This window comes from Gallinula chloropus, assembly GCF_964237585.1.
Source record: "Gallinula chloropus genome assembly, chromosome: 9".
In the NCBI taxonomy this organism is placed as follows: domain Eukaryota; kingdom Metazoa; phylum Chordata; class Aves; order Gruiformes; family Rallidae; genus Gallinula; species Gallinula chloropus.
This window is the reverse complement of record NC_140094.1, coordinates 21,938,161-21,955,858: the sequence shown is the minus strand read 5'-3', so window position 1 is coordinate 21,955,858 and position 17,698 is coordinate 21,938,161. Positions and strand designations below refer to the sequence as shown.

General features: G+C 47.6%; 1 protein-coding gene across 1 annotated transcript in view; it reads left to right on the top strand.

Moving 5' to 3' along the window:
• Positions 1-6,669: 6,669 nt before the first annotated feature.
• Positions 6,670-17,698, top strand: part of MYO1E (myosin IE) — a gene marked incomplete at its 5' end in the record, with an annotated part of 81,725 nt that continues 70,696 nt past the window's right edge. Inside the window, 3 exon segments of the mRNA XM_084268268.1 lie at positions 6,670-6,708; positions 6,711-6,970; positions 8,273-8,306. Coding sequence (XP_084124394.1) covers positions 6,670-6,708; positions 6,711-6,970; positions 8,273-8,306 — 333 coding nt within the window.

Sequence of the window (17,698 nt, the reverse complement as noted above, 5' to 3'; positions counted from 1 at the left end):
ATTTTCCTTATGCTGCTGGTAGGGAAGTGAAGCGGGGGGGAGGAAGGGGGGCGATGTGACTTGCCACAAGTCACAAGGGAATCAAAGCAGACTGAAATACCTGCCGAGGCAAACACTTTAATCACTCTTTTATTCTTAAAATAGAAACCGCTTGGGTTGCTGTACAAGGGAGCGTATGACAGCTCCACCCCGGGTGCCGCAGTTGTTACTCTGGAGCGCTTTGGGGCAGCGTTTCGGAGCCAGTGGCCAAGTCCCTGGGTCACAACTCAGCGAAAGATAGGTCAGAACCCGACCGTAGCGGTGAGTCACGTGACACGCACCCTTGCAAAAGCCCCTCTGCACTAGCGTGGCATTCTGTGAACACGTATGCGGTGCGCGGTGGAGTGCAGGGAGGAGGCTCCCCGCTGGGCAGAGGTAACCATGCCAGCGGGGCTCTGAGCCCGGGCCCGGCGTCCTCGGAGAAGTGGGTCTGATCAGCTCGGGTGCTGGGTTGTGCTAACGCAGCTATGCAGCATTTGGCATCCGAGCTGGAATCCGTGCCTGTGCCACGCCGCGTGGATCCTCCGACAGTCTGCGCTCTGCCCTGCCCGTGGCTCTGCCACGCGGGCAGGCCCAGGACCGCGGAGGGACCGCAGCAGTCCTTGGCGGAAGGGTCATCGGTAAACGCGGCGATGGTTGTGGAAACACGGGGTATACACAGCCGACAGGACATCACAGCGCAGACACCACTCTACGGCCATGCAACACGGGGGGACAGAGTTGGGACAGACTGTCCGGCGGGCGCAGGGCGCTGCGCTCACTCACCAGTGCTGGATCAGGGCAGGACAGGGCTGCCCGTCTTTCCCCTGCATCCCGGCGGCCGGCCGAGCCGAGCCCCGCTCTTTAACGCGCTGCCGCCGCTAGAGCAGCCCTTCGCGAAGCCTCGTGACTGCCGCCGGGACGTCAGTCCGTCCGTCCGTCCATCCGTGGCGCGGCGCGGCGTGGCGTGGCGTGGCGGCCCTCCGCCCGCCCGCCCGGCCGCTCGGCTGCGCGGAGCGGGGCCGCCGCCGCAGGCCGGGCTGCGGGAGCGGGAGCGGTTGCCAGGACGCCGTCACCATGGGAACGCGCCCGGCGGGGGGGCAGCGCCGCGCCGGCAGCCCTGGGCGGGGAGCGGGCATTGCCGCCGGCGGGCGAACCCCGCGGCGGGACGAACCCCGCCTGGCACCGCTCCCCCCGGGTCTTGCGCGGCCCAGCCCGCTCCTTGGGAGACAGGGCGGCCGGGCAGGACCCCGCGAAGAAGAGCTGCGCTGCCGGCGGCGCGGGGGAGACGCGGAGCAGGGGGCCGTGCCTGCGGCTGCCGCACCGGCAGATGCCGGCCTCCGGGAGGAAAGTTTGGCGGTGGCAAAGCGACAGCCACTCTGGATCTCTGATGGCGCAAAAGAGCCGAGGGTGTGACTGGGAGCACGGATTTTTCCAGAGCGCGTAAGGAATCCTGGCAGGATTCCACGCTGTCAGAATCAATGGCAAATAATAGTTTTGCTTGTAAGATTTCCAGATTCTATGTTTGAACAAGATCAAGCATGTAGCTTCAGTACAACTTCGTGTATTGCAGAAAAGACAATGGCTCAGCAGAGGTGTATGAGCTGAGAGAAACTATTGCTGGAAAAACAAAGTCCATAGAGGGTGTGTCTGCCTTGTTTCCTGCATGTGACCTTCTTTGGACTTTGGTAAAAGCACCTTGGGTAAACAAAGGGTAAGTGAAATCAAAGGCATGCTTACTCTCTCAGTTCACTCTGAAACACCAGATTGTCCCTGGTTTTGGTTGAAATACATACAACATCCCACACACTGTTGCAGGACTGGGTATCTGGCATATGCAAAGGGTGGAAGCATCACAGTGTGCACATGCTATTGTAAAAAGCAAGGCAGGGTCTGAATGTACACTCTGATTGACCTGTTTATTTTAAAGTAATTCCCATATCAAAGGATCAGGCCAGAAACAAAACATGCCGTAGGTGCTTCCAAAATGGGATAGTAACCAACTGGGAGTCAGAGGATTGTGGGATAATTCAGGTTAGAATCGACCTGAGGAGGACACTTGGGCAGCCTCGTGCTCCAAGCTCATTGATGAGGCCAAGTGCAGTTGTTGAAGGTTTTACCCAGCCTGCTCTTGGAAAACTCCAGGGAGGGAGACTGCCCAATGTGCCGGGCAGCCTGCTCCCATGCTTGGCCAGCTGCTGGGGAATGAAGGTTTTTCTTGTGCCTAGTCTGCATCTCTTTTGTTTGAATTGTGTTGCACCGTGGTGTTCCCACCATGCACCACAGTGAAGAGCCCAGCTTTGCCATCTTGATGATGTTCTCATGGGTACTGGGGGCAGCTGTTAGGTCCCCCAAAGTCTGTTTTCTTTGGGCTTTCCCTGCCACCGGCCCCTGCTGAACTTGCTGTAGTTCACTGATGTACACAGCTGTGTGCTCTGACCCAGCGCATACTGAGACTAACTCGTGCCCCTCTGCGGGTCTTGTGCCCCTGGCTAGGGTATCCTGTCAAGGTGACAGATCTTTGTTTTGACCCATGCAGATATTCTTTCCATCCTGTGTTATCAGAGATCATTATTTTTGTACTTGCATCACTTCCTTGGTGTTTCTCACTAAAGCAACACTTAACTGTTGTGTGCTGTACGACTGCGTCTTTGGTGTAATTGATAGTGAATACAGGTTTGTTTTCATAAAGGCAAATCTAGATCGCTCTCCTTATCAAGGCACAACATCAGGAGTAATGTTAATTTATTCTGGAGAGTTCAACTCTCTCATTCACGAGTGGAGCCCCGTTTTAAATAATCACAGAATCGCAGAATGGAGCAATTTAGGCTGTGAGGGACCTCAGGAGGGAATGTGGTCCGGCTTCCCTCTCAAAGCAGTGCTAATGTTGATGTTAGATCAAGTTGCTCATCAAAACATAAAGTTTTGATCGGAAAAGCTTGTGTAATGTTTCAAAAAATCTCACTCCAAGGAGGAAAGTACAATCCTTGTACTTCTGTTGACATGAACCTACACAGCTTAACTGGAGTCAGACACAGGAGCAAAGCCCCTCGGTTACCAAGTACGTGTGGACTTCTTCCAGGCTTAGAGCTGCCTTGTAGATAACATTATTCATACAGTTGGGCATCCAGCTTGAGAAAAATTAAACTCCATGAACCCAAGTCTCTCTTGCATCTGAGGCTTCTCTTCATTGGATCAAGAGAACTACATAGTAGTTAAAAATCCCCAAGAAACCCAAACCAACCAAAACACAGTGCGTGGAGAAGGTCTGCTGACTTTGCTACTGCACTTGCAGTGGTATTTTAGATGGACATGTTGAACGTGTTAAATAAGCATGTTTCCTGAACACGTATGCCTCTCTAGGTAAAGGCCAATGACAGAGAGAAAAGGAAGATACTGAATTAGGTGCAGAGAAAGGGAGTGAAAGAAAGCTAGAATGATTTTACTATTTGCCAACATAGAAACCTGCCCTAATCATTGAAGTGATCTCATCACGTTTTAAGCCATACATTTCTTCCTTTATCTCACACATGCCATTCTGTTTCTCCCCACACTGCACAAAAAGGAATTGCTGAATCCATCTTTTACTTCCTGTAAGAAGGATTCTGCATTCGGCAACTGTAACTGCAGGCAGAATGTAGCCATCTGCATTCTAGCAGAAAATGTCAAGGTGATAAAGTGTCTGCTAATTCTTTGGAAACCAGATAGAGCAAAAGTTGCGTTGAATTCATAAAGTTTCCTTAATTTTGTACCATTTGTTTTCCTGTGATACAAATGCTTCACCTTTCTGACAAGTACCAGGTCATGTGGCTTTCTAACTGAAAGGGTGATGTCTTGCTGAGGGCTACTAAGCTTCCAAGCATTAATTAAATTAATTAGCTTACTCTGATAAACAAGACAAATATGTGGCTTATAAAATAAATTTTAAATATATTTCTTAAGAAACAGGAAAGTGGTAATTCCTCCCCCCCTCCCATTCACTGTCAGTTTTAGCCAGTTAGAAAGCAGCCTGAGTGGTTTAATTAAAATTTATGAAGTTTTCCAGATTCCCTGACTTATAAGAGTTACTTCTTTCTGAAGCCACAACAATGTTATAGAATGGAGGGCAAGGGCCAGTTGTATTCTGTGGCATGGCCAGAGGCAAGGATCATGTTGGTTTTTCAGTGTAGTCCTCATACATTTCAGCATCAGCCTGAATCAGACAGAAAATATCCTCAAAATAATTCTTGATGTTAGCACGTCTGTGCATGAGCTGGTAGGTGTTACTAACCAAACAACACTGTCAGACAATACAAGCACTCAGAAAAATGATGCAAGTTCTTGGTACAGGGGATTTTTCTAAATCTCTCCGTGCCAGGTCTTTTCAAAGCAGTGTGTCCATAGCAATTTTTTGTGAGGGAATGTCGCCACTTCTGAGTTCTGTGCATCATTTAGAAAGACAGAGATTCCTTTTAAATCTGCTGGAGCTCCTCAAGATGGAAATGTGGGTTCTGCCTTTCCCAGAGATGGCTGGTATAGGTTAGTGGCTGGAGGAGCCCAGGCATGCAGACCATCCAGGCACACCACCACTGCTGTTCCAAGGGAAATGCCTTCCCCTGCTTCTGAGTGTGGATCTTGAATAAGTATCATTCACTTAGTATGGTCAGCCTGGGAATTAGATGTTTATCGTTAAAACAAGCAGAAATAAACGGCTGTGTTTAAAAGCATTAAAAGAGTTCCTTGTGAATCAGACTGTGCTTGGTACACACAGTGCTCTTAGCAAAGGTTCATGTGGATGTGGAGCACTGATGCCTTCTGCCCTAAAACCTTGTTGAAAGTCGCCTTCTAATCTAGAGTAGGTGGATCCCAGTAGCACACGCGGTGAACTTGGGACTGGTTTCTCAACTAGCCGCCCAGTGCAAATGAGGTTTTTTATTCTTCTTCCACAGCCTAGTTTCTCTACTTTTTCCATACTGTGTTATAAAACTATTTGTATATGTGTAAACACATATACATACAAATAGAAGTAATATAAGTCTTAAGGAAATGAACCTAGACATTAAAAAAGATGCACATCCAAAGCAAATACAAAAACCTACAAAACCTATATAGATTCTCTTTATCAGCCCTGTATACACTCTCCAGATTCTTAAAGGGTTTTTTCACCATGTTTTATCACAGTCTCATAAATTCATGTAACATTTCCATGTTCAAATGAAATACTAGGCAAACTATTTCTGTCCTATTTCCATAAAACTGCTATTACACACCTTCTGTTGGGAACCAAAGTGTGAAACTCATCTCCTGTGAAGCTCTGCTCACTTTTAGCACTATCAGATGTGTATTTTTGCTTTAATAGCTGTTGCAGCTCATATTTACCACCCAGCTACTTTCTCAATGAAAGTCTTTCCCACCCCTCATATTGATGCCATTTAGCATCTAAGCAACCCACCGTGGAAATCCCATGGCCAGTGTCATACAGTGCGAACCCAGCTGATGAGCAAGTGTTTTGATCTTCTTCAAAACCAAGGATGAAACATGCACAAGGGGCTGTTGTGTTTCATCCAAACCACCAAAGTCTGTGGGACCTAAGAGTGGGGCAGATTAAGTTGGGTCCCATTTTCCTATGGAGCGTGTCGTGCTGGCTTAAATTGGTTAACACTTCATCAGGGGTGTTCAGTGTTTGCAAACCAGTATGCTGGTCTTTGGGCAGATCCATGAGGACAGACCCAGGGCCTGTGCTGAGCAGCACTGCCCTTTCTCTGCATGGGCACGTCTGGTGGCAGAACCAGCAGCTGCCACAGAGCACATTGGAAGTTGGAAGTGTATCTTCTTATGCTTCATCTCTAAATTAGTTTGGAAACGAGCATTTTGGTTGATAAGCCCAAGCAATAGCAATTGAATAAATACATTATGAATCAACCAGTCCCTATTCCTTCCAATAACTGAGCTTTATTTTAATCAGCGATGAACTGAGACCCAGTGAGATGTAGTGATGGCAAGCAGGAGCGGTACCTGTGGAGAGTGCTGTTTGAGGCAGCTTGGCAGCGTTAGCGTATGACTGGAGCTCTGGCTGTTGTGATAGGTGGTGTTGTTTCCATTTTATTTGTATTCTAGCTTAGAAGTGTCGGTCAGAACCACATTTGGGCCAACCGAAGGGCTGCTGGCCTGTTAGCAGGGCTGCACCCCTCAGCTGCGCAGGGCTTTGCTTAGGGCTTCCCGTAGGGAACACGGGGCCTAGAGCAGTTGGGTCCGCTCTGTGCTGGTCCAGGCAGCGAGCAGCAGAGCAGATGCCAACTGCCAGGCAGCCACCGGCCCTTTCGCGCGGGTGGGGCGCGCCTCGGGCTCGTTTCGGGCTCAGCCTGGCATCGAGGTGCTTGGTGCTCGCCGGGGAGCGGGACCACCCCGGTTCCGCGGGGACTGCTGCGCGGGAGGAGTAGGAGCGGGGCCAGGGGGGAGCGCGGCGCTTGCTGGGGTGCGGCTGAGCACCGCTGCGCTCGAAGCCCGGCGTACCCGGGCGCAGCAGCGCGGAGCCCGCGGCCGGGCCGTGCCGTGCCGGGTGCGCATCCCAACGCGCATCGCGGCTGGGGCCGCGGGCGGCGGTAGCGGCCCCGAGGCGCTTGGCGGGAGCGCGAGAGGGCGCGTGCCGCCGCGACGGGATTCCCTTAGGGGATGACGTCCCGGCGGCGCGCGGCGATTGGCTGCGCCGCGGAGCGTGTTCTCCATTTATGGACACATCGCGCCGCGCGGCCGGCGCGGGGCAGCCGCCGCTTCCGCCGCGGTCTTTTATCCTTCCCCGCCGGCGCGAGCCCCAGCGCTCGTGGGCCGCCCCGCCCGCCCGAGAGCTGCGCGCGCGGGCAGGGCGGGCTCGCCCGTCCCCTCCCATCCCCGCCCTCCTTCGCCCCGTCCTTCCCTCCGTCCCGGGGCGCCGGCGTGTCTGGGGAGAGCCGCGGGGCGCGGACGAGCCGCGATGGTAGGCGCGGGTCTCGGCGGGGGGCTGCGGGCGGAGGTGGGGGGGCGGCGGCGGTCGGTGAGGAGAGCGCGGCTGCCTCGGCGTCCGCTTGTTGAGTTCCCTCTCGCTTCGCGGGAAGGGGCTGCGGGTAGCGCTCCCTGCCCGGCGCCGCGGCGGGGCCGCGGCGAGGGGGCGGTTGTGTAACCGGCGCCGGTGGGTGGGAAGCGGGGTCGTGCCGGGGCGCGGCCGGCTGGGAGGCTGCTGGCCCTGCGGGTCCCGGGTGGGTGCCGCCGCCGCCGGGGCGCGTCGGCTTCGGTCGCGTCTCGGGGCCGCCCGCTCCCGCCTCGGGCAGGGCGGGCAGCCCCCCGCGCGGAGCACGAGCCCCGTCTCCCGCGGATCGGGGTCTGACGAGACTTCGCGCGTTCGCGTCTCAAGTGGGAAAATCCGCGGGACAGTAACGCGGCGGCGTTGAACAACAGGTGACGCGCTCCGCCTCAGAGGGTGCTGCTTGGGGGGGGGGGAGCGCGGGGCTCTGCCTGGAGACCGGCCCGCGTCCGAGCGGGAGGCTGGTGCCAGGCGGCAAAGGCAGGTCCCGCCCGGGGTGTCCGCGCCGCAGCTGCTGGCTCTGTGCGTGTCTGCGCGGCGCAGGGCGCGGTGTCAGCCAGCCACGCAGGTGCTGCGCGGAGGGGGACTGAGTTTGTCTTTAGTAATTGTCTCCCGGTGATTGATGATGGCTTTCATCCTGAAGTAACCCAAATCATGATTGTGGCTAGGTGTTACACAAGAGCTTATAGTAGTGAAAAATCCTGTGTGGCAATAACTGGGCTAAAGCCCGTGACCCTTAAACACGTAACTTATTAAAAGCGGTTCTGGAGCGGAATACTGCAGGTCTGAGAGTTGAGATACTTGGGAAACTCTTGCATTATTCCTGCTAAAGCTTAGGTTAAGTTTTAAAGGCTGACCAACCTAGTCATTGTGTGTTCGGAGCTTTACTGACTGGTGTGGGGCGTGTGCTTTGGGCCCTTAGGTCCAAAGTCTTAAAGGATGCCCTTGTTATTACCAGTGCTGCGCTTGGACACCCTGGGGCAGGCGCGGTGGTGCCCGCGGTACCAGTGTTGAGCACAAGCCCTTGCTCTAAGTTAAGTGTTGCAGAGGGGATGAAGCTAAAACTCCTCTCGCGGTCAGGAACAGCGATACCACCAGCTCTCACCTGAAACTGGTGAGGAGCTTTGGGTGGGGTAGGTATGTGTGTTCCTTGTGAGTTGATTATTTAGCCAGGTGGCTCAAATCAAGTCTTAACCTTTGCTTGTTGGCGTTTGCTAGGTCACAAACTGCTCTGGCACTTGTGGACTTCCTGGTAGAGACTGTATCATTGCCTAGGCTGCTGGCACTGCTGACAGCGAATGGAGCTGGAAGCCCCTGGTGCAGGTCCTTCAGAGATGTCTGCAGTAGTACTTTGAGATGAGCAAGTTTGTTAGTTGATCTGCTGTGGACGCCGTTAATTCCTTTCTAATGAAAGGTCCTAATCAAAATGTAGTTCTTGTAAATACATGTAGCTAGTTGGTGACACACTAGATGAGTTTTATTTGTAAGTGAACTAGCTTCTCCCACAAGATATCCTGTCAGGGAGCTAGTAGTTATTCTCCAGCTTTTATTTTGCTACTGAAGTAGTCTTGAATGAATCTTCTCACTGCAAGATCTCAAGCGAACACGAACTGATTGTCCATAAGTAAAGATTACAACAAACCCAGAGAATAACGTTTTTAAAAGCACTGCATTTTCTAAGAATTATGCCTGAACAACTGTTTGTAAATCAATAGAAGGTAGTATTTTGTAACTTAGAAAGCTGGCAGAAGGATTGCCTGGCAGGGCTTACAATGACTGCCTACGAGCATGAATCATATTACTAATATCCTGAAACTTTATACTTGTTCTCTGTGCTGTATAGAAAATTAACATTGTTTCCCTCATTTTTGTCTGGACAGTTTTGATTTCTGGATGGTAGGAGTGTGGAAGCAGAATGTCGTAGGGCTGCTTTGTGTTCTCTAAATTAGGTTTGTTCTGCCCTCGTAGAGTGAACTTTTCCTGTTCCAACAGGGTCCACGGGGCCAGGGTGCTGAGTTGCTGCTGGCATCAGTTGTAGCTGTTCCCTGCTTCCCAGGCAGTCCGGTGCAGCAGAGCTCACCAAGGTGATGCTGGTGTAAATGTGCTGCCTTAGTCTCTGTGCTCAAGTCCCCTGGCAGGACTGTGCAGCTCTGTACAACTTAGCAATAAGAATGCAGTTCTTTCTGGTTTCTTTTTAATCCAGTTCAATATCTGTACTCAGTTAACTGGTTTCAGGAGATCTGCAGGTGTGGAATGGGTGAGCTGTTTAATGGCTGTGTGGGAATGAGGAACAGAGGGGCAACACTGCACTAAAGCTGACAGCCTTAAGGAACATGTGGCAGCTGTTGAAATTTTCCTCTTGAAATGCATCTGTTTTGCTACCTTTGCAATTCGGTTTGTAAAATTCAAAATGAAGTGGAGACTCTAACAGCTTAGTTGCTACTTGTAAGTCTTAAAATGTGTATTGAGTAAGTGTAAAGTAGTCCCACTCCAGTGAAGGACTGGATCCTTAATGTTCTGCAAACCGTTTAGCAGAACTAAGCTGAAACTTGCTAGAAGGGAAATGCAAGGACAGGAACTTTACAATGCGTTTGGACCATCATAGCCTCATGATGCATTGGAGGATCTTCCACGGAGCTGGGTAGAGAATCTGTATCAGGTTACAAGAACAATCTTGTTGCATTGGTGTGACAGTGTGATCTCGAGTCTGTCATTTAAAGCTGCTCTGTAGTCTTCAGGCAGAGATTGTTCCCCTGAGTGCTGTCAGCTGGTTTTGACTCTCTCAAGGATAAAACATTGATCAGCAAATGTAGTGCTGCTTCTACAACAGAAACTGCTGCCATATTTATTAAAAAAACCCAACCCCCCTAAACCCAACCAAACCCCACAAGCCCAAGTAGCTAGCCTAGCAGCCATCACCTTTGCCTGCTTCTGCATTATTTCTGTACTAGAAATCTAGTACAGAATAGTAATCTATTACTTCTAATGAAGCTCTGTACCAGTTGGGGGAGAGTGAGAGGGAAGGCACCAGGAGAAAGTAGGTTCAGCAGTATTTAGGCTAACTAAATGAATTTCACGGGGGAAAAAAAGTGCTTATAGCCTTTGCTTTCAGCTTGCCTTTAGCTAGCATCTCAGGGCCGAGCCCTTCTGTAGCCCTGCTGTCAGTATGTGCACTTTATCTAGGCATGTTTGATGCCTTCCTGTTTCTACTTCTTTGACAAAGATGGAAGTAGAACTGGTTAAATATTAAAAGGGAACCCTTTTCTAGGAGTGCAAACATAGCTTTATATCACTGGATGTCAGATATTTACAGCCCCTTCCAGCGAGATGCTGGGCATGTCTGGTTTAGGTGTAATGCCTTTGAAAGTCTGCAGAAATAAATGAGACTCAACATAACCCGCCAGCCTTTAGAATTTGGTCCTAAACTAGCCTATGTGTGATGTGAGCTGGGACTTAGGTTATCTTGAGTCCTCTTGTGTAAGAAAGTCAGGAGCAGGACACTGATGCTTCTGTACTTGAAGGGTGCTTTTCTGTCTGGTGCTGCAGACAGTAGCATAAGCTCGAACCTTGCTTTCTGCCAAATGTGGAATAGTAGAGAGGGTAACAGCATGTGCTTTGCATTATGTCTAGAGGTGCATTAATGGAAAAATCTTCCAGCTATATGGTGCTTCTGTCTGGCCGGTACATAAAATGTAGTAAAACACAGTAGCATGTTCAATAGCAAAGCTAGTGTTTCATATTTGGTGTGCTTTGTTTAGATTCCTGCAGCTTGCCTGCTTGTCTTTTGTTTCTTTCTAGCTCAGACATTAGACTGTTTTATGATACACTGTGTACATTGGTGTTTTCTGTGAAAGCACTCTGATGTGTGTGGAATGTTACCCAAATGCTGGGAAGCTTAACGTGTGATTGAGTTTCTATGTACATTTTAAGCACTTTTCACAATTTTTTTCCCTTCCAGAATGGCTTCCCACCTCCCCCATGTGTAAACTAGCTGGTAGTAAATGTGTAACTAGATTGTAGTAAAGGAAATAGTGACAATGCTATTAGTAGTTCAGTTAAACTATTTACAGCCACTGTTTTTTAACGTGAAGAGATAACTTGCCCTAGTCTGGCTGCCTTGTCTTAGAGCGTGTCTGCGTATGTGGAATGGGGAAGCCAAAACAAGCTTTTTGGAGCTTTTGTGACAGCTCGCCACAACTAGTCAAGCTTTTACTGACCTCTCAGTAAAGTCTTATAATACTTTCATCTTAAAAGGGAGAGTATGTTTCCTTGCTTAAAACACTTAAGAAGCTGCATTTCTCTTTAGTCTTTTCAGCTCCTTTTGTAATGCTAAATATTATTCCTTTATACCAGTTTAATCTCTTTCCAGTTTTAGGAGTTAGTGTGAAAGTGGCACTGATCTAAATGGTCATTCACTGCTCTATCCCAGTTGTAGCAAAGAACAACAGTTTTCATAGTTTTCCCAAGGAGAGAGTTTAATATAGCCCTACAAAGAGTTGTGATGTGATTCTTACAGCTCTACTGACAGAGGCTAGCCTGGGATCTGGCTTGCTGTCCTGGCCTGTAAGTTGTCAGGGTTTTGCTTTGGTTCTGGTTGCTGCCACGATATGTGGTGTCAGTAACTAATTGATCTGCTTACTTTTTCAGTTTCCTCAAACACTACTGTGATGCAATGCTTCAGTCTCCTTGTTTTTTAGAAAGCTGGATTCTAAATCTAGGTGGTGTGTCTACTGGAAAGCACTAAGAACTACTTCAAAAGGGGTTTTGTACCTAGTGAAAACAGGTTTTCTTGTGGGAGTTAGAGGTGAGAGACTAGGAGTAAAGTCTACCAGAAGTGAAGTCAAAAAAGCAGTTCTCAGAAATGGGAGGAGTGTGTGTGTGTACTAACAAAACCGAGGATTTGGCAAATGGTCCAGTCCCTCTGCAAACAGAGAAACTGCCAGGCATGGGCCTTGGCAAGAAAGGGTTGGATTGCACTATTGCTAGCACTTTGAGCGAAGACACTCTGTACTGTGTACAGTCTCATCTTGAATATGAGCAGCAAAAGTTTACATCTCTGTAAAGGGCTCAACCTTTTGGGGGAAAAATCCTGTGAAGTTCTTGTATGGATACTCTTCATGTTGGAGGTCATTCATTTCCTCAGCATCCTCTTTGTCTGCCAGAGGGCTTTTCTGGTTGATGCTGGTCACTAGTAAACAACCAGCACTGCTGTTGCTCCCATGAAGTGTCTTTTGTTTTACTGCTAGTGTACAGAGAAGTATTGCAGGTGTGTGGACTGCTTGCTGATCTTTGAAACCGCTGTAGCCATAGTACTCTGTCAGCTCTTGTATGTTATTTACCTTTTGCTATTTCTGCCACGTGGGTGTGAAAGCATTTACAAATGTCAGAGAAACAGCAAAAGTAAACAAAAACGTTCCCCCTATGTTAGATCAGAACCGGAGCTGTCTCTTTGATAGGCTGTGTAGATGTTCACCTCCCCTAATTGCTGGGGCTGTTGTGTAGTCTTAGCCTCCTGTTGCACTGCTGGGGGAGCTTGGGTGTGAGGAACTGTATTTTAGTCAGACCTTCCTGGATTCAATTCAGTCTCCATCATCTCCTTTCATTTCCAGCTCCCTTCCCCCACGTTCCTGAGATGCCAATCACTGTCCTGCCCAGGAAGTACGGCTATTGCTCACCCCCTGACTCATCCTCATCTTCTACCTTTCCTATCCTCCACCTGCTGATTCCCTCCCCTTCTCCTACCCTCACCTCTTCAGAAATGTGAATGCCCCTTGGGGAGACCAGGTGTGCGGTCATGTCCGGGCAGTGCATGAGATCTAAGTCACTACAGCAGTAGGAAAAGTTTCTGAGCCTGAGGCATTTCCACACACTGAACCTTACAGGTGTTTTCTGCCTTTTGTTCTTAAATATGCTTCATGCAAATGTGTAAATAGCTTTGGAGTTTGATGGCTTCATGTGTGACAGTAAGTACATCTAAGCTCAAGATTATTTAATGTAAATAGCCTGAGAAAGGGGGCATGCTCAGGGATCTTTTTCCAGTGATGCTGTGGCATTGAATAATCAGTATTAAAACCACTGGTGGATTGCAGTCACGAACGGTGAAGTGCATATCTCAGGAAGTTTTCTGAATTAAGTGGAAATTGAAAGTTTTTGAGGTGCTTTTGTTAAAGTCAATGAGCTGACAAGGAAAACAGTATTGGAAACTGGAGTGTGAGTTGCTAGAAGATATGGTGCTTGTTGGGAAACATACTTAAGAGGAGTTTTTAATTATGAAAAATTGCCAACTATACAACTTATTACATTCAACAACTACATGTGAGCTTTAAAGTTAAAGTCAGGCATTAGCAGCTCTTGAGCATGTGGCTTGATCAACACCACTTTGGAAGTGTAAAAGGACTGTGAGACAGGTCCTGTACTCTGCTCTCCCATCATCTGGGTGATTTTTCAGCTGCCAGAAGCATCTTAGGTGAAAGCTGCTTGGGAACAATGCAGAAGGCAACAGCTTTATACTCTTGGGGTGGGATGATCATAGGTCTCTTTTTTTTTTTTTTTTTTTTTTAGCCTACTTCATCAAAAAAGGAACTTCAACGGTTTATACAAAAGCATGTGCTTCTATAAGCTATTTTGATCCTTTGTTCAGCAGTCTGAAGTCTAAATGAGAGGTTTGTGTTGGCATCCTTCAAACAGGACAAGCAGTCTTGTAGTGACTGGCTGCACTTGTCCCTATACCGGAAGCATGAGGGATTTTTTTCCTTGCCAGCTCAGAACCACTGTCTGAATCACCTTCATCAGCTGAGCCTGAGTCTGTAACCAGTTCTTGGTCAGCCTTGTCTAATTTAAGTGTTGAAGCCATAGTCAAGTCTGAACAATACAGTCTGGTATCACTTATAACACATGTCAAATGTTCTTACCGCTCAGGATTTGGAATATTTCATGCTGGTGTTTTATGAACTAATGTGCTGCCAGATGTTTGCTCCTGCACCTAGGACAGGCTGCTCTTTCCAGTCTGGCATTCCACAGCACTTGTGAGGCTTTAAATTCTCGTCAGCTCACCAGTGCACACTATTATCCTTTGCAGTGATTTATGTCTCTTCATGCACTTAGCAGTTGTATATTGCTGATAGCAGAAACACAGATAGATGGAAGTCGGGAAGTTCTTGTCAGTAATATGTTTGCAGTGCCAAGCAGTAGTCAAGAATTTGTCTCATCTTGTTTTGTTTTTTCCCTGCCGTGAAGGATACAAGTCTGCACAGATGGCTGAGCTTCCAAATCTGCTTCTGCTGTAGCTCTTAACCCTGTGTTATTCCCAACTTTGTAAAGAAGTGTGCAGAGAGAAAGTTAGCAAGTGTGCCAACACGTTTAAAGTCCTTTGGGATGGGACCCCTGTACGCTCTGATGCTCATCGGTAGTAAAGTGCTACTGGTCTGAGTGTTAGTACAGTCATGGTACAGATAGATGGGGAATTTCAGATGTGGTGAGGTTCGTTCAAGGAAGGATATAAACCACCCATCCTTGCTTTCTGAGTGCAGAGGTACTAATTGTCTAAATAGGCTGAATTACTAAAGAATTCTATGTTATCTTCTAGTAAAGCCGGTGAAACGTAGATCTTGTGTGATTATTTCTTCTGTCTCAGTGTACTTACAAATTGCAATCTAAATATATACATCAGTAAATCTGTATTTGAAGGAACTAGTGATAGGATACAACTGTCTAGGAAAAATCTAATTTGTCATGGGAATCCACTATTAGGTAGACTCCTGTATCATATTCAGTTCTAGAATTTTTGTTGATTCTAGACAGTGTGGTTTTTATGGAAATGAATTAGACTGACACAGTACTCCTGTCAGGAAATTGAAATTTCTGTTACATTTCCTACCATAATTTGAATTAAAAATGTGGATACTGTGGAAAAAGCGTGACTTTAGTATATGGTACAGAAGCTGTATAATACCCTACTGAAATTGTTCTTGTTTAAACTTGATTAATTCCTGAATTCTGAATTGCCTTAATCCACGAAAACAAATACTTCACCAGTTAAAATACAGCAGCCCCACTAAGAACAGAATTACTTCGGCAAGATTTTAGCTCCCATTTTAAAAGTGTGCCCTGTGCACAGTCATGTTTCCAGGACTTGATGCTGTGTTGGTGGTAGCTTCCAAAGCCTTTTTAGTGCTTCCCTTCAACTTTAAATATATGCTGGGAGCTTCTATATTGGTCAAAAAATTGCTAGATTCAGTAAACCAAAAGTTCCTACAAAAACATTCTGGTCTCTGTAGTTAAAGTCAAAATAGCTCCTTGGGGTAGGGCACTTCAGTTGTTTTCAGTTTGTGAGGGTATTCAGACTGTTCTTGGTGTAGTCTACAGGGCTTGACTAGGATGGAGTAAGGTGACTTTCTGGAGTTGATTTGCCCCTGTGGAAGGGTAAGTATAGGCCTCCAGCTACAGAGTAGCAGCCTAAACCTGCTGAGTTGTCTGTGGCATAGGAGCTAAAAATGCATAAATCTATCCTGACCTGTATCCTAACTGTTAGCTGTTCACTTGCTCTGTAGTGGTTGCTGACTTTGCAAAGCATCCCTCCCTGCTGCTTCCTTGGGTACCCAAGAGCTCCTAATTGCAGATGCTTAGAGCCCAAGTTTGCTAGGTGTCCTGGTAAGGAATGACACTAGCACACGTCTGAGGAGGAGCATCTTTCTTCCAGCTCAGTGGGTGCCTTGGTTCATATTTGGAGGCCAGTGTCCCACTTACATGCTTGCCAAGGGCTGAAGGCAAAGGCCCTGCCTAGGCAGTGTTTCAGAACCCTCTGAGTGCTGTTCTGTTGGCAGTCCTAGTTGATACAAATAGACTGTTGGTTTGGTCTTAAAATTGGAGTTGCAGTCACTTCTATTGACAATGCTTTTCTTTTATAGATGAGTCAGGCTTGACACAGAGGAAAAAGGGGAACTTGAATGTTGTTTAACAAATGAAGGTCCTGTTGTGATGCTGCTTATGTCTGGAGATCTGATCTGAGATTTGGCTGTTAATGAGCAAAAATTTTAGTTCCATTTTTAAAGCAGACGTGATGGGGGGAGGGAGAATGACTTAATTGTAGAAGAGGCTGCTGCTTTTGCTATTTTGATGGGTTTCACTTGGGGTTTTGTCCCAGCATTGGGTTGTGACTGCAGAGTTCCAGGCCCCATCATTTTCAGATGAGAAGGTAGGAACAGCAGAGCAATTCAGATTAGAAAGTGTACCTAACCAAGTGCAAGAGGACTTGGCAGTGCCTGACTATCCAATATGTGGAACTAGGTATGTGTTGAGTACTTGTTTCTGGCAACTAAATCTGGTTAGCACCTTAGATGCTGTCTGTAACAGTCAAACCACTCGTGTCTTGCAGCACTAGGTAATGTGCATCCAGTGTACTGGGGAAAATAAGAATTTGCCTGGCTTGATGCTTGCTTTAAATAACAAATCAGCATATACACTTGATACAACTGAAAGGGGTTTTGTTGTGGTTTAGAGAGTACATATGGTAATGGAGATGAATCTGTTCAGTTTAAAGCTGCCTGTAAGCACACAGAACACGTATTCCCTACCAAACTCACTACAGTCTCCACTGACCATGGACTCCCTTGGCCTATGTTTAGCAAAGTGCACGTGCCTCTTGTGAGGCTACAAAGTGGTTAAACTTCATTAGCAGACAGTAGCAGAGGATGGATTATTTCATGTCGATAGTACTATTGTTAACTGACTGTTTCAGAGTTGGGAGCAATGCTTAGTTTACCCCTTCCTAGTGTCAGTGACCCAGCAGCCTTCTCCAGAAGCCTTAAAGCTATTCCCATGGGTACACTCTTTAAGCTTTTCTAGTGGTAAATAGGAATTCTGGTTCCAGAGCTCTTAATGCTTGAAATACCAGCACACCCAGTCCACAGAGACCTGATCTCAATATGCAGAATAAGTTCATGACCAGCCGTGGTTTCTTCCTGTAGTTCACGTTGTGTTTTTATTCTTGGTTCATTCTAGGAACACTTGAGAGGAAACAGAACAACAGTGGCTACTTATTCCCATATTTGGCATTGTTCTACACAAGATGAACATCCTTTCTCACTGAGAGGGGTGATACAGTGTTTCTGCACAGTCTGACCATTGTCAAACCATGGGTTAATCTTGGTGGGGTCACATTGGGTCTGTTTTATTTGTAGCTGTGTACAGTGCAGTTCTCTAAATGGAATTACAGTGACGTTGAGCAGTTGGGTGGCACTAATGGGATGGATGAGGATACGTGGGCCTGCATCTTTACAATACTAAAACCTTGTCTTTATAGTTGAAGGCCTTTGGTCTGTATGCTTCCGTTGATCTGTATATTAGTGGTGGTGTATTTTGAAGTATAAAGGACTGGCAATATTGGAGGTATCAAAGTACTTGTAGTGAGCTGAACACTCAGCCTTTAACTGCTGATAGTGGAAGAGGAAAGAATAATCAGAACGTGGATGTCAGTTGTGCCTCCTCACTTGCTCCTTTTTTTTTGTACTGGATGGGCTTATGTTGTATTCTGTATTCCCTGTGGTGCAGATTTGGGAGTGGGAGGACCCCAAGCCCTACCTAGGCCTGGTTTCTTAAACAGTCATTAGTAAAGCCTTATTGAGAAAGCAGTAGATACAATGTACT